The sequence below is a fragment of the Pyrus communis genome, chromosome 1, assembly GCF_041283825.1.
Source record: "Pyrus communis isolate YQ-2024b chromosome 1, ASM4128382v1, whole genome shotgun sequence".
Classification (NCBI taxonomy): Eukaryota; Viridiplantae; Streptophyta; class Magnoliopsida; order Rosales; family Rosaceae; genus Pyrus; species Pyrus communis.
In genome coordinates this window covers 9,016,178-9,029,038 of record NC_142565.1, presented here as the reverse complement: position 1 = coordinate 9,029,038, position 12,861 = coordinate 9,016,178, and the positions used below count along the sequence as shown (strand labels likewise).

At 35.4% G+C, this 12,861-nt stretch overlaps 1 protein-coding gene across 1 annotated transcript; it reads left to right on the top strand.

Moving 5' to 3' along the window:
- Positions 1–1,052: 1,052 nt before the first annotated feature.
- Positions 1,053–4,245, top strand: LOC137720216 (metal tolerance protein 1). Its single transcript, XM_068459255.2, has 2 exons — positions 1,053–1,364; positions 2,827–4,245. Exon 2 carries the CDS (start codon positions 2,827–2,829, stop codon positions 4,057–4,059), a length of 1,233 nt encoding a protein of 410 aa, XP_068315356.2. The 5' UTR covers positions 1,053–1,364; the 3' UTR covers positions 4,060–4,245.
- The last annotated feature ends 8,616 nt before the right edge of the window (positions 4,246–12,861 follow it).

Genomic DNA, 12,861 nt, shown 5'->3' with positions numbered 1-12,861 from the left:
TGCAAGGCGATCTCATAAGTGGTTACTATGTACTTGCATGCAAAACTCAAAAGAAAATAATAGCGTGAATTATAACTCGTGTTGAACTGTTGACAACTATAAATAGTAACTCTCCCAAACTCATACATATTACATTATTGTAAATATGGATGCCCATGCATACCTTTTACGTGAGTAAATGCAACAAATGGATGGTGAACTTGGTATACAACTCACCTCTACCACATTGCTTGATATGTGCCGTAATGTTTAATTTGACCGCCCTTTTTGCATATAATGTAGCTAGGAAGACTTTGCTCGATGCAAGTTACCAACAAAAGTATGTGTACGTGAATTATAACAAATATATGGGATTAAGTTAAATGAAGCATGGTCAAAATTTGGATTAAGTTATACAATGGAACAGTTAAAATATTGACATAACAGTTGAATTTAAAATCTCCCACATCAAATCATAATCGTAGGACGTGGCCCCTTCGTTTGTTTGGAGAAAGTTAAGGATTAAGAGGAACACCTCCTCAAGATACTTATGCTTTGTGGCCTATACACACAACTTTGTGTTTGGTGATCGAAATCGTTCATATTATAAATCACTTTATAAAAATTATCTTTACAAAAAAATCAATTAAAATAAGATCGTTTAGTCATCAAAATGTAACAAAAGCAGATGGACGAATTCTGTAAAAACATTTTTCATTTAATTGATTAAATAATCTTGATTTTAATTAATTAGGAGGGGATGTGAAAAAAAGATTGCTGATCAAATCATAACCAACGCCATTAATTAAGGTTTCTACTTGCTACAATCCAAGAACACCAATCTAATATATTTCTTATATAACAATCAATATTCAGAGTTATCCACCATCCTCGAACACTAATCTAATAAATTTAAAATTTCTATGAATTTTCATTAGAAAAATAAGTAAATATTCTAAAAGAACTATCCGTCTGTTTATATTTGTCATGAACAGAGTGGACGAATCTTGCCAGGCTCCCGAGAAACTGAGGCCCACGTCACCTCTTCTACTAACCCCAGTCTCCAACTGCACGGAGCTTGATTGACACAGGTGTTTTATTTGCCCTGTTCTCTCTCTCCCTCTCCCTCTCCCCTCGTCCATACTTGTAGTCAAACAAAGCCAACTAGTCTTCTGGTCACTTGGAACATCTGGTGAGGGCTATAATTGTAATTGCATTGATTCAGTTGAATTTGATGACCAGCTGAGACAAAGGCTTCCCCAGCTCCCAAAATTTTCCAAAGATAAGAAGGCTCTCAGCGCTGCCAGTAGGCCGTAGCATCTGCACTTGAAACACAGATAGAGCCTTTTGCTAGTGGAATGCCATAAGTGCCTAAAACTAAAAAAGTACATTCTTTCAATTCCTTAATTCTATGTATATATGTGTGTGTGTGTGTAATTTTCCTTTTTTGTGAATATTTTTCACTTTCTTGAAATGGTTTGATGGTGTGATAGGGTTTTTCACCAAAGATAGCTAATGGGGTTCTTTTATTTCCTCATTTCTTGTGTTGTGATGAAAATTTGAAATGATAGCACTCGTTAATCTGTCTTTAGGGTTGTGATTTCCAGATTTGACTTTGATGTTGTTCATATGTCTGATTGGTGTCTGCTTAGAGTCTTCAGACAATAGTGATTTATCTAAGGCCCTTGATAATCTATGGACTAGTAGCATTCATGTTTGTAGCACATCTGCAGCAACAACTTTGTCAATTTGATGAATAAATCAGGTCATATAGTTTGCTTTTGGTTCCGACTTGATGCTACGAAGTCCTCCTAGAAACCGGTCTAGACAATCTGAGATGATTTTTGAAACTTGCTCCTATAGTTTTTGGTTTGGCTAAATTGCATTCCTGACATTTCATGGATACTAGATGATGAAAATGCAACTATAGCTGGTGAATTTGAGTACAAATGAGCTTCACTGGTCTATTGAACTATGTTAGGGCTGTGAGGAATTGGGATTTGGGGAGAGATTGCATCTTTTTTACATTCTATGGCTATTTCAATTTTTTTTAATGTAGAAATTAAGACGAAGAGATGGCTTCGGAAGCTACTATCAGTTAGAAATTTTATGACCTTGATCCTCAGAAAAGTATTTTGGCAGGTTTTTCTGCCTCCTGAGTTTGCTAAGGACAGTAGATACTAGATAGTGTGACCAGACCACTGCTGAAGAAATGAAAACTATGGATCAGAAACCATGTTTTTGCTTTCAGGAAGCTCGTAAACATTTTGACCTAGGAAGTTTAACATGCTTTTGTTATGTTTCGAAAAGTAGGGATATTGATAAAGATATAGTTTGTAATTCTGGGGTTATGAAGTTCTAGAAATCTGCCTACATGAAGGATACTATGTGTCCGTCAAAGAGCGTTTTGTATTCTCTAGGATGTCTCATTACTCATTAGGTAGGAATTCCAATGGTTGAATGTTGAAGCCTATAATTGTAGTGGCTGCAAACGTTGTAAGTCAAAGCCAGAAAAATGATAGATGAAGTCTTTGAAGAATTCCTTACGAATCTTTCCTTTCACGTCTTTCACTGGTTTTTCAATAGATTGTGTTCTTCTTGGTAAAAAACTTCATCGTACTACTGTGTTCGAAAGAGATTTGAGGTCACAGGCAAGTGTTATTATTACAGATTTGGATACACTTCATTTGGTCTGTGCTAATCAATTAGCTTCTTTGTTGGCTCATGAAAGTGAAGTAATGGAATCATATTGTGGTTTTTTCTTTGTGCAATTTCAGAACATATTTTGCATACTGGCTGCACTAAGCATTCACTCATATTACTTGTGATATTTTTGTGGATTGTCAGATGGAAGGACAAAATATTCAACATGCACAGGTTATTGAAATCCATCGAGATGTGCACGATGGTGAAACGAGTAATAGTGGGAGTAAGATTTGTGGGGAAGCACCATGTGGACTTGCGGATGTTGGATCCAACTCTAAAGATGCCAAAGACCGATCAGCCTCCATGCGCAAGCTTTTAATAGCAGTGGTACTTTGTGTTCTGTTCATGGCTGTTGAGGTAGTTGGTGGCATTGAAGCCAATAGTTTAGCAATATTGACAGATGCAGCACATTTGCTTTCGGATGTTGCAGCATTTGCCATCTCCTTGTTCTCTTTGTGGGCGGCTGGCTGGGAAGCCACTCCCCGTCAGTCTTACGGGTTTTTTAGGATTGAAATTCTTGGTGCCCTGGTTTCCATCCAGCTCATATGGTTGCTTGCCGGGATATTGGTATATGAAGCCATAGTTAGAATGATACATGACACAGGTGAGGTGAATGGATTTCTAATGTTTCTCGTTGCCGCATTTGGTCTAGTGGTTAATATAGCCATGGCCATACTGTTAGGCCATGATCATGGACACGGACATGGACATGGACATGATCACGGTGATCACAGTCACGGAATGACTATTTCTGCTCATCACCATCACCACGATCATGCTCACGAGAAACACTCGCATGGTCATGATCATGAGGAGCACTCACATGATCATGAGCACCCTCACACTCATGAAGATGATCATGAACACCACCATGCCGACAAGGATCTTGCTGAGCCACTGTTGGATAAGCCAAAAGATGGGCAAGTAGAGAAGAAGCAACGGAACATAAATCTACAGGGTGCTTATCTCCATGTGCTTGGAGACTCGGTACAAAGTATTGGGGTAATGATTGGCGGGGCAATCATATGGGCCAAGCCGGAGTGGAAGATAGTTGATTTGATCTGCACCCTAATTTTTTCGGTCATTGTTTTGGGGACAACTATTAAGATGATGCGGAACATACTTGATGTCCTGATGGAGAGCACGCCGAGAGAGATTGATGCAACGAGACTTGAAACGGGACTGTTGGAGATGGACGAAGTGGTAGCAGTCCACGAGCTGCATATATGGGCTATCACGGTGGGGAAAGTCCTGCTGGCTTGCCATGTGAAAGTTAGACCAGAAGCAAATGCAGACACGGTGCTGGAGGACGTAATAGCTTATATCAGAAGGGAGTATAACATCAGCCATGTCACGATCCAAATCGAGCGTTAGCTGTCTTTCGAAAGGGCAAGATGATATGGCTGCGTATACTCTTCTTAGAAGGGTTTTAGATTTTTTGGCATCAAGATTGTGGTATTTAGGCAGGAAATTGCTTTCATTTCCTCCCTATTATCTATAAAGATGTATGTTTGGTGCAAAGCTCTTGATAGTTTGAATTGAAGATGTAGACTCCAATAACGGAGGCTGGAATTATTTTGTGGGTTGGTTAAGTTAAAATTATACTACGAAATCAAATGCTTAAATTTTTTTTGTTACCTACATAAAGTTATATAATAATACACTTGAAACTTTCAAATTAGACAACATTAACACAATTTTATATGATAAATTATATTCCTACCAGATCTATCAGAAAAATATATTCAATTCAAAATTAAAATTTCAAGCACAGACTCTTAAATTCAAACAATAAACAAATAAACTAATTAAGAATAAATAAAGTTGTAAAAAGCTTACTAATTGACGAGATAAGTCAGTGGGACTTTCACACTTGCAGACTGTCTTTGTGGACCGTGAATTCGTAGCTTTTTGGAAAATTGAGCCGTACTGTTCTAGCTGTGCCTTTAGAAAACTGAATAGTTAAAAGCCAAACATGAAGGATCCGGCTTCTCTAACCTTTCAGTTCCCATACATTTTCATTCTCTTCTATTTTGTACGATGACAATTAAAATGTATCAACATTTTATATTAATTTTTTTATAAAAATAATAAGATAAAAAATAATAATAATAATAAATATTAACATGATTTAATCAGGATCACACAAATAAGAAAAGATAGAAGTGTATAAAAATCGAAAAGGCAGAGAAGCCAGGTCCAAAACTTGAAAGCTAACTCCTAAAACACGTATAAGTACTTACTCAAATGAATAAAATAATAAAACCTAATAATTACTTCCTAGAAAACCTAAAACCCTGTGAGTTCTTGAATTGATAAAATAATAAAATATTAAAATTAGGGAAATTTTATTTAAATTCATGTAACTTCTTTCTACGTTCAATTTAAATTTTAAATACTAATTTTTTTTTATCATATTGCATAATTATCATTAAGTACAATATGAAATTAACAATAAAACTTAAATTCATCAATAAGCCCACACACTATTATTCAACTCTATCATCACTCTTTATTTATCATATGTTTATTCCAGCTAAAACCCTATAAGCTTTTATAGAGAAAAAAAAACAAGTAAGTTATGACTTGACTAAGTTATGACCCTAAATTTGATTAATCCTCCAACTAAGTTATGACTCGACTTATGGTAATGTTTTGTTCGTTTGGTTTCAACTTTTTTTTTTAGAGTTAGAAGACGAGTATTTGATTTTCAAATTTTTTTTTCTCAATCTCAAACTGCTCATAGTTTAAACTTTCTGCACCGCCGAAGTGAAAGTATTAAAAAATTGTTGCACACACCAAATTTCTGGGATGTATATGAAACCCTTTCTATGAATATAAGTTTTTGGGTAAATTACATTTACATACATCAGGTTTGAGGCCTATTTCAATTTCTTACAACATCTTCAAAACATTTCACTTTCATACCTTAAGTACTATTTTATTTCAAAATAATACATCCGTTACATTTTCCATCCATGGATCCGTTAAGTGCTGACGTGGCTGCCACATATATGTCATACGGCTGCCAAATGTGTGCCACGTGGCAAATTTTTTTTTTTTTTAAAACCTGAATTTTCTCAAAAAAAAAAAAAAAAAAAAGGTAAATTACACTTTACTACCTCAGGTTTGGGGTCAATGTCAATTCCTTACAACATCTTTAAAACATCTCACTTTCATACCTCAAGTACTATTTTATTTCAATATAATACATCTGTTATATTTTCCATCCATTGGTTAATTAAGAGCTGACGTGGTAGCCACATTTGTGCCACGTGGCAAATTTTTTTATTTTTTATATACATTAAACAATAATTAATTAAAGAAAAGTTTATAAAAACAAAAACAAAAACGCAGAAATCCATCCTTTTTCCTGCAACCCCCCACCCCTCTCCTCCACTCTGTTCACCTCCCCCAACCGAGCCATGCCGTTGACTTCCCTTTCTTCAAACCCTGCGCCCCCAAATCCTCAAAACCCTAAAAAAACCCTATTTCAGACATACCCTCCGCCCCTGACCTCCAAATCGAAATATCCATAAATCTTAACCCCGACTCTGCTGCCACATTCACCCTGAAATCTTAGCAGGCCGGGACATGCTGGGCATCGGCTAGATCGGCGGTGGCAAGACGACAGCGTTCGATCTGCCGATTATGTAGCGGCTGTCTGAGAACCTTTTCGGGGTTTTTGAGATCTCCTTCTCTCTCCACGCCTAACGCCCAGAAGAACTCACACCCATATCCCACAGAAGAACTCACGAGCGACCCCACTGTATGCGTCGCTCTGTTGGAGGCGCGCATGTGAACTGGAGTGACCAAGGCAGTGGAAGATGGGTTTTTGGAGATCATTTGAGCTGATGCGGCGAGGCTGAGTCACCCCGACGTGGTACAGGCTCTGGATGAGAACAAGAATGCCATGGCAATGGTGATTGTTGGATCTGAGTCGGCCGAATCTATCCAAGGGGTGCAGGTGTTCGCGACGGAGGCGAAATCGCCGATTCTGGAGCACCAGGTGAGGGGTGCGCATGATAAGGGGTGGGGGGGGGGGTTGGGGGGGTTGTGGAGAGGTGGGGGTGGGGTAGGATGGGGGGGTTTGGGTTGCAAGGAAGGGAATGGATCGGTTGGGGGAGGAAATGGGGGTTGCAGGGAAGGGGAAGGGATGGGTTTCTGGGGGTTTTTGTTTATTTTTATTTTTATTTTTTAAAAAGAAAAACTTTTCTTTAATTAAATATTTTTAAATGCATAAATTTTTATTTTGCCACATGGCACAAATTTGGCATCCACGTCAACACAAATGTGGATCTCATATTTGCCACGTCATCACTTAACGGATGAAAGAAATTGAAATAAAATGATAGTAAATGTATGAAATTGAAATGCTTTAAAGATGTTGTAAGGAATTGAAATCGAGCCCAAACTTGAGGGGGTAAAATGTAATTTACCCTTTTTTTTTTCTTTGTTTGAGAAAATTCAGGTTTTTAAAAAAAAAATTAAAAATATATTTTATTTGCCACGTGGCAGACATTTGTTAGCCACGTGCCATATATGTGGCAACCACGTCAGCATTTAACAGATCAATGGATGAAAAATGTAACGGAGATATTATTTTGAAATAAAATAGTACTTAAGGTATGAAAGTGAAATGTTTTAAAGATGTTCTAAGGAATTGAAGTAGACCCCAAATTTAAGGTATGAAAATGTAATTTACCCTAAGTTTTTTAATTTTTGTTTAAAGGATATCTCCACATCAATTAGATTGCATACAAAACAATTTGGTTTATGGCCCAAAATAATAGCTATAGTACTTGAATATGCTCACAAATATTTTTAACCCTCAGAAGATTCAAGTATATTCAAAACTCAAGGTTTTGATTAGAAAAATACGAGCATAAATTATAAAAACTGTAACCATGTGAAGATGAATGTTAGTTTTAAACAACTATTTTTTTTTCCAATGTTAATAATAGCAACCTTACTAGTTACTAGTATATATACAGATGTTTAAAACTCAAGGCTTTGTTAGATATATTAACACTTGCCACGAAAACAATTGAAGAATTTGGATATGGATTGGAATTGGTACCAATTAGTTGAAGAGATCAAAGTGGGAGGAGGGACAAAGGACCATATTGCTTTTTGACTTTCGAGTATCTTTGAAAACAAAACTATTTAATTTGAAAATTTATTTTTTAAATAGATGTAAAGATAATTTTACATATTGAATTAGATTTGGGAGAAAAGCTTAGATAATAAATTTAGGTTTAAAAAGATTTTAGTTATTTAATTAAAAATAATATGAGTGTAGAAAGAAGTTGAATGAGTTCAAATAAAATTTTCCTTAAAACTATGACTTCTCCCTAGAAAACCTAGGACCTAGGTCAATTTGAATTCAGAATTGAATAAAATAATCATGTTAATAATATATATTATTCTTTATTAGACGTGTAAGTATAAAACTTGTAATTTAAAAGTAATAAATTTCGGTATTGGTTAAAGGAAAACTAATAAAAAAAAGTTTGAAAACTTTAAATTTTAAAGATAATGACAATATAAAAGGTCAAGTGAATAGTATTAGGATTGATTTTTTAGTATAAAAATGTGATTTTTTGTTAAAGTGAACAGTACGAAGAGCTTTTCGTTAAAGTTCCCATTGGTTAAAGTAACGAATGAGGATTCTCTCCGGATCCTCTTTGTGAGGATTCTGGAGATCCTCCAATCACATCTGTTCATTGTACATTGTGCAGTCAGTTTTCGTCAAGTATTGTTTATATTTAATTTTAAATAAAAATAATTTACAACGATTCCTGACCGCACGATATGAGATGAACTAATGTGATTGAAGGATCACCTAGATCCTCACAAAAGGATCCTCATTCCAAGTAAACTTTTATTTAACATTTATTGACTCTTATTTTTTCTAAAAGTAATCTTTGTTTTTTTTTTATTTTTATTTGGTGGCCTATAACAATTAAAAATAATAAAATAGCCAAAATAATTAGTATTTTTAACCTCAAATAACTAAAACTCTCCCTATGCTACAGCCCACGACAACCTTGTTAGTAGCTCCGCCAGTGGTATATTCAATAGATGCATGTTTCGTTTCATGACCATTTCCTTGAGTCTTCACTGTCACAAGCATTACATTGGAGTAATGGATTCTCTTTCAATTGGCAAATATATTGAGTAAGTAAATAATGCATGATAATATTGAATGTGTTCAACAGTTGGGTTGGTCAGTGACAATTCGCATAGCATTGGAATATACAGACTACAAATGGATTCCATGATCATATTGTGTGTCCAACCCTAAATGGAAGATCAAGTAGCCCTTAGTTTAGTAATATTTTTCTCTGATACTGGCTAATATATCAATTAGCTCGTAGTTTAGTAGCATCTCTCTCTGACATTGGAAAGATATCTAAGGTCGAGCCCTTCATCCCAAATTTATGAAAAGAAAAACGGCTAAATGGAGAATAAACACAGATGGGCCTCGATGAGCAATTGGGAGGTTCTAAATGGGCCCAATAGTCACATGTAGACCCACGTCAAAACGAAAGGCTTGAACAGGTTTTTTTGTAAGAGGAAAGTTGGGCTCATCTGAAGAAAACAAGGGTTCAATTTTTTCTTGATTGCTTCCCTTGCTTACATTGCTTTTTTGTTTTTAACATTAAAATATGTATCAAGGGAGTCTTAAACATTCTCTAAAAAAAATGTCTTACACATGAAATAATTACTGTTTAAGTAGAAATATTATTGAAAATAATAAAATTATATTGATAGTTTTCTACATTTAAGAAAGCAATTTCCTTTGCACCAAAAGGTTGTGGCATGAAGAAGGTAAAAACATTTTACCACCCTATACATACAACTGTGTGTACCCTCTCTTGAGCTTGAAGGTCAGGTTAGAATCTGATCCCTTTCTTGATGCCAAATAAATTGTTTGTATCTCTGTTAGTAGAGAACAAGCTGGTGAACACTGAACAGGTTAACGCATACTGAATATGCGCAAGTGAAGAGACTCACAGTCACTGGCACGGTGAAGATGGACACACTATGCCGGCCGCTGGGTGTACATTTAGCCTGGTGGTCTTAAACCTAATCAACAAGTACGTACCTACATTTTGTGTGACAGGTTTTTGTTTTGTCATCCTGAACTAGAATAATTTTTCCTGTGAGCTTACTCGTCCTTGAGCTAAGCCTTCATACTGTTTAAGAGTAATTAGTTGTGATTTTTAAGGTAATATCTTTTATTAATACGTAATATCAAAGAAAAACGTTTTCTTGCCAGACGTATGTTTATGTTACTAGCTATACTAAGCATCTGAACTGTAGATCCAAATCAGTGAAATATCTTTTATGTGCAAGTAGTAGAATGGCAGTTTATATATATATATATATATGTGTGTGTGTGTGTGTGTGTGTGTGTGTGTGTGTGTGTGTGAGAGAGAGAGAAAAGCATGCAGCTGCCACATTGCATTGATTTGGAATTTTGGAGGGATGCATGGTTAATTGCAAGAAAGAAAGGGGCCAAAACCTGCCGATCAGACGATTGACCTTGTAAGTTGTAAGTGATGGGATAAGGTTAATTTCCAACTTCCAAGTATTAGGGTTCAGGAGGCTCTTTGACCAGTTTCTGAAATCCTGATGAGATAATGCTAATTTTTTGTTCCTTCAGTTAATAATTTTATATTTGCTGCTAGTTCTTAATGTGTTTTTATATGTATATTTGTTTGTTCAGGAATGCCAAGCTTGAAACAGACAAAAAAAAAAAAAAAAAAAAAGAATTATGCTATTTTTCAGGAGTTCGACCATGCATACTTCTGGCTGTGTGGCTGAAACATGTGAGGAGAATAGAGGCAGTGTGGATTGGATAAGATAGACTTTATCTTATGAATCGAATTGGGATTTTTTTTTTTTTTTAAATCGGGGATTTGCTGGAATGAATTTGTCATTCTATGCATATGTACACATCAATATCCTGTCTTTGAAGATGTAATAACACATGAGGACAGGCATAATATTTTCTAAAGATACTAGTGTGTATGTGTGTGTGCGCGTGTGCGCGCGTGTGTGTGCGCGTGTGTCTATATATATATAGATCAATATTCAAATTTCCTGTGATATATTGCTTCCCAAACTTGACGTTAGCACCGTACAGAGAATTAGCTCTAATACCATCTCTCACGATTTTAATGTATATCATAAGCCTTAAAAGAGATCTTAATAGACACTCCCATCCAAAACGAAGTGGAAAATATCTGAGTGAGCTGATTAGATTAATTAGTTACTTTGTATGAATTAATGTACAAATAAGTTGGCTATCACATCCGTGATCTTTACCCAATAGAAAGAAAATCTAGCTAGGATAAGAAAAAAAATGATATTATAAAAGAAAATCGCCTTATAGGACAGAGTACATGCTTAGAGAACAGGTGTGAGTCCCTCATATTTCATATGCTTATCGATTTTCATTTGTTGGGATTTTTTTAGCAAATGGAAGGGAGAGGCATTTGGGCTGTTGTGTGCCTTGGGAGTCAGGTAATGCTGCAGAAACTGGACAAGAAGTATGCATGCATGTGACTGAATGATTTGATTCTTGAAGATGTATGGGGCCTAATGGCTAGCAAGCCAGTGATTAATTTGACCATGTTTGTTTATACGAAGACAAAGTTTGGAACGTATTTAGAAAACCTTAGGCCTGATAGCCATGACAGGTTCCTCAGTCACTATGTACCACAAGCTACAAGCAATGATATGTCTGAGATGGAGCTTCATATTGAACAACAATAGTTATAGAAATTGAGTTAAATTTGGCAAAATTGATAACAAAAGTAAACTACATATGTAAAATTAACAAAACCAAAACACAATACCTAAAAAAAAAAAATCATATGCAAGGCAAAACAAAAGTTGAAAAAAATAAAGAGAATACATTCCTTTAAATTTCAAAATTAAATTCTTTATTTTTATATAAACATATAGAGGGTTCAATTAGTAGGTAGATCCATACCTGAAAATCTGCCATCTATTTTAAATCACCCAAGAATGTGGTGTTGTGACAATGCTTCTTAGTGGAAATGCTCAAAGCTACAACATTACAAATTTGATTAAATGGAAGGATTAAAGGGGAAATATATGCTTTAAATCTAGGATTCAGTCCCCATCTGTACCTCCCGAAGAGACAAAATTTTGGTCCCGACATATTAATTGTGAAACATACCCAAAGCTAGTGGGCAAAGGCCCCAGCCAAAAAAAACACAACAAAATTATATAAGATGTGAAAATTAGCAATTATGGGGTTTTTGTTTTGTTCCATTTGTGAATTGTGACACTAAATGGAGGGAAGAAGGGGGTTTAACCATACTTTTGTATTTTTGTTAACCAAGTTGCAATTTGCAAGATGTTTGTGTGACATAAAGAGATTACCATTGGCACTGAGTGCGTCTTAATTTGGAAATTATAGTTATTGTCATACTGATATCGTCCTCAACTTAATTACTTGTAGAATTTAATTGGTATGAGGTTTTATCACAAACTGCCTCAAACAAATTAGAAGTGTAAGTAGTTAATATAAGTTGTGATTTATTTTGTAAGATGACACATTTGAGGGAAGGTGGTGATCAATGGCGGATGGACCAAATAAGTGGTTGTGAGGAACTCTGAGGATCACCCAAGTTTGGGCATGTGATGGAGGAGAAGAGTGTAGCGGCGGACCGGTAGGTGCAAGTTCTAAAAGTAATTAACGAAGGAGAAAAGACTATTTTGTTTTTTAAAGAACTAGGCCAAAACGACGTTGTTTTGAGCCAAACCATTTAAAACAAAATAATTAAAAGCATGTCTTCTTATTAAGTCAAGTGAGTGAGACCATTTTTAATTGAAAAAAAAATTAAGAGATTGTATTCTCTTTCTTTCTATCCGAAATCTCCACCCAATCACATTTTGCATTTACTTTCTTAGATTGGGTAATTCCCAATTCCGATTCCCTTTTTTCTCTAACCCGACTCAAATAGTCCCCATTCCACCACCAGCCGCTTCATGCCTCCACCTGTCAAAATTAATCATACAGGATGTTAAAATTGATAAGTATTTGGATGGAAATTTCAAATTTCATAGTAGATTAAGGTATTGTTAATTTGTTACGATTTTTTATATTGTTTGGGTCATGTGTTGGTTAGTTCA

What these genes read in the sequence shown, in the direction of transcription:
- LOC137720216 (XM_068459255.2), top strand. Translation starts at nt 2,827, where the DNA reads ATGGAAGGACAAAATATTCAACATGCACAGGTTATTGAAATCCATCGA.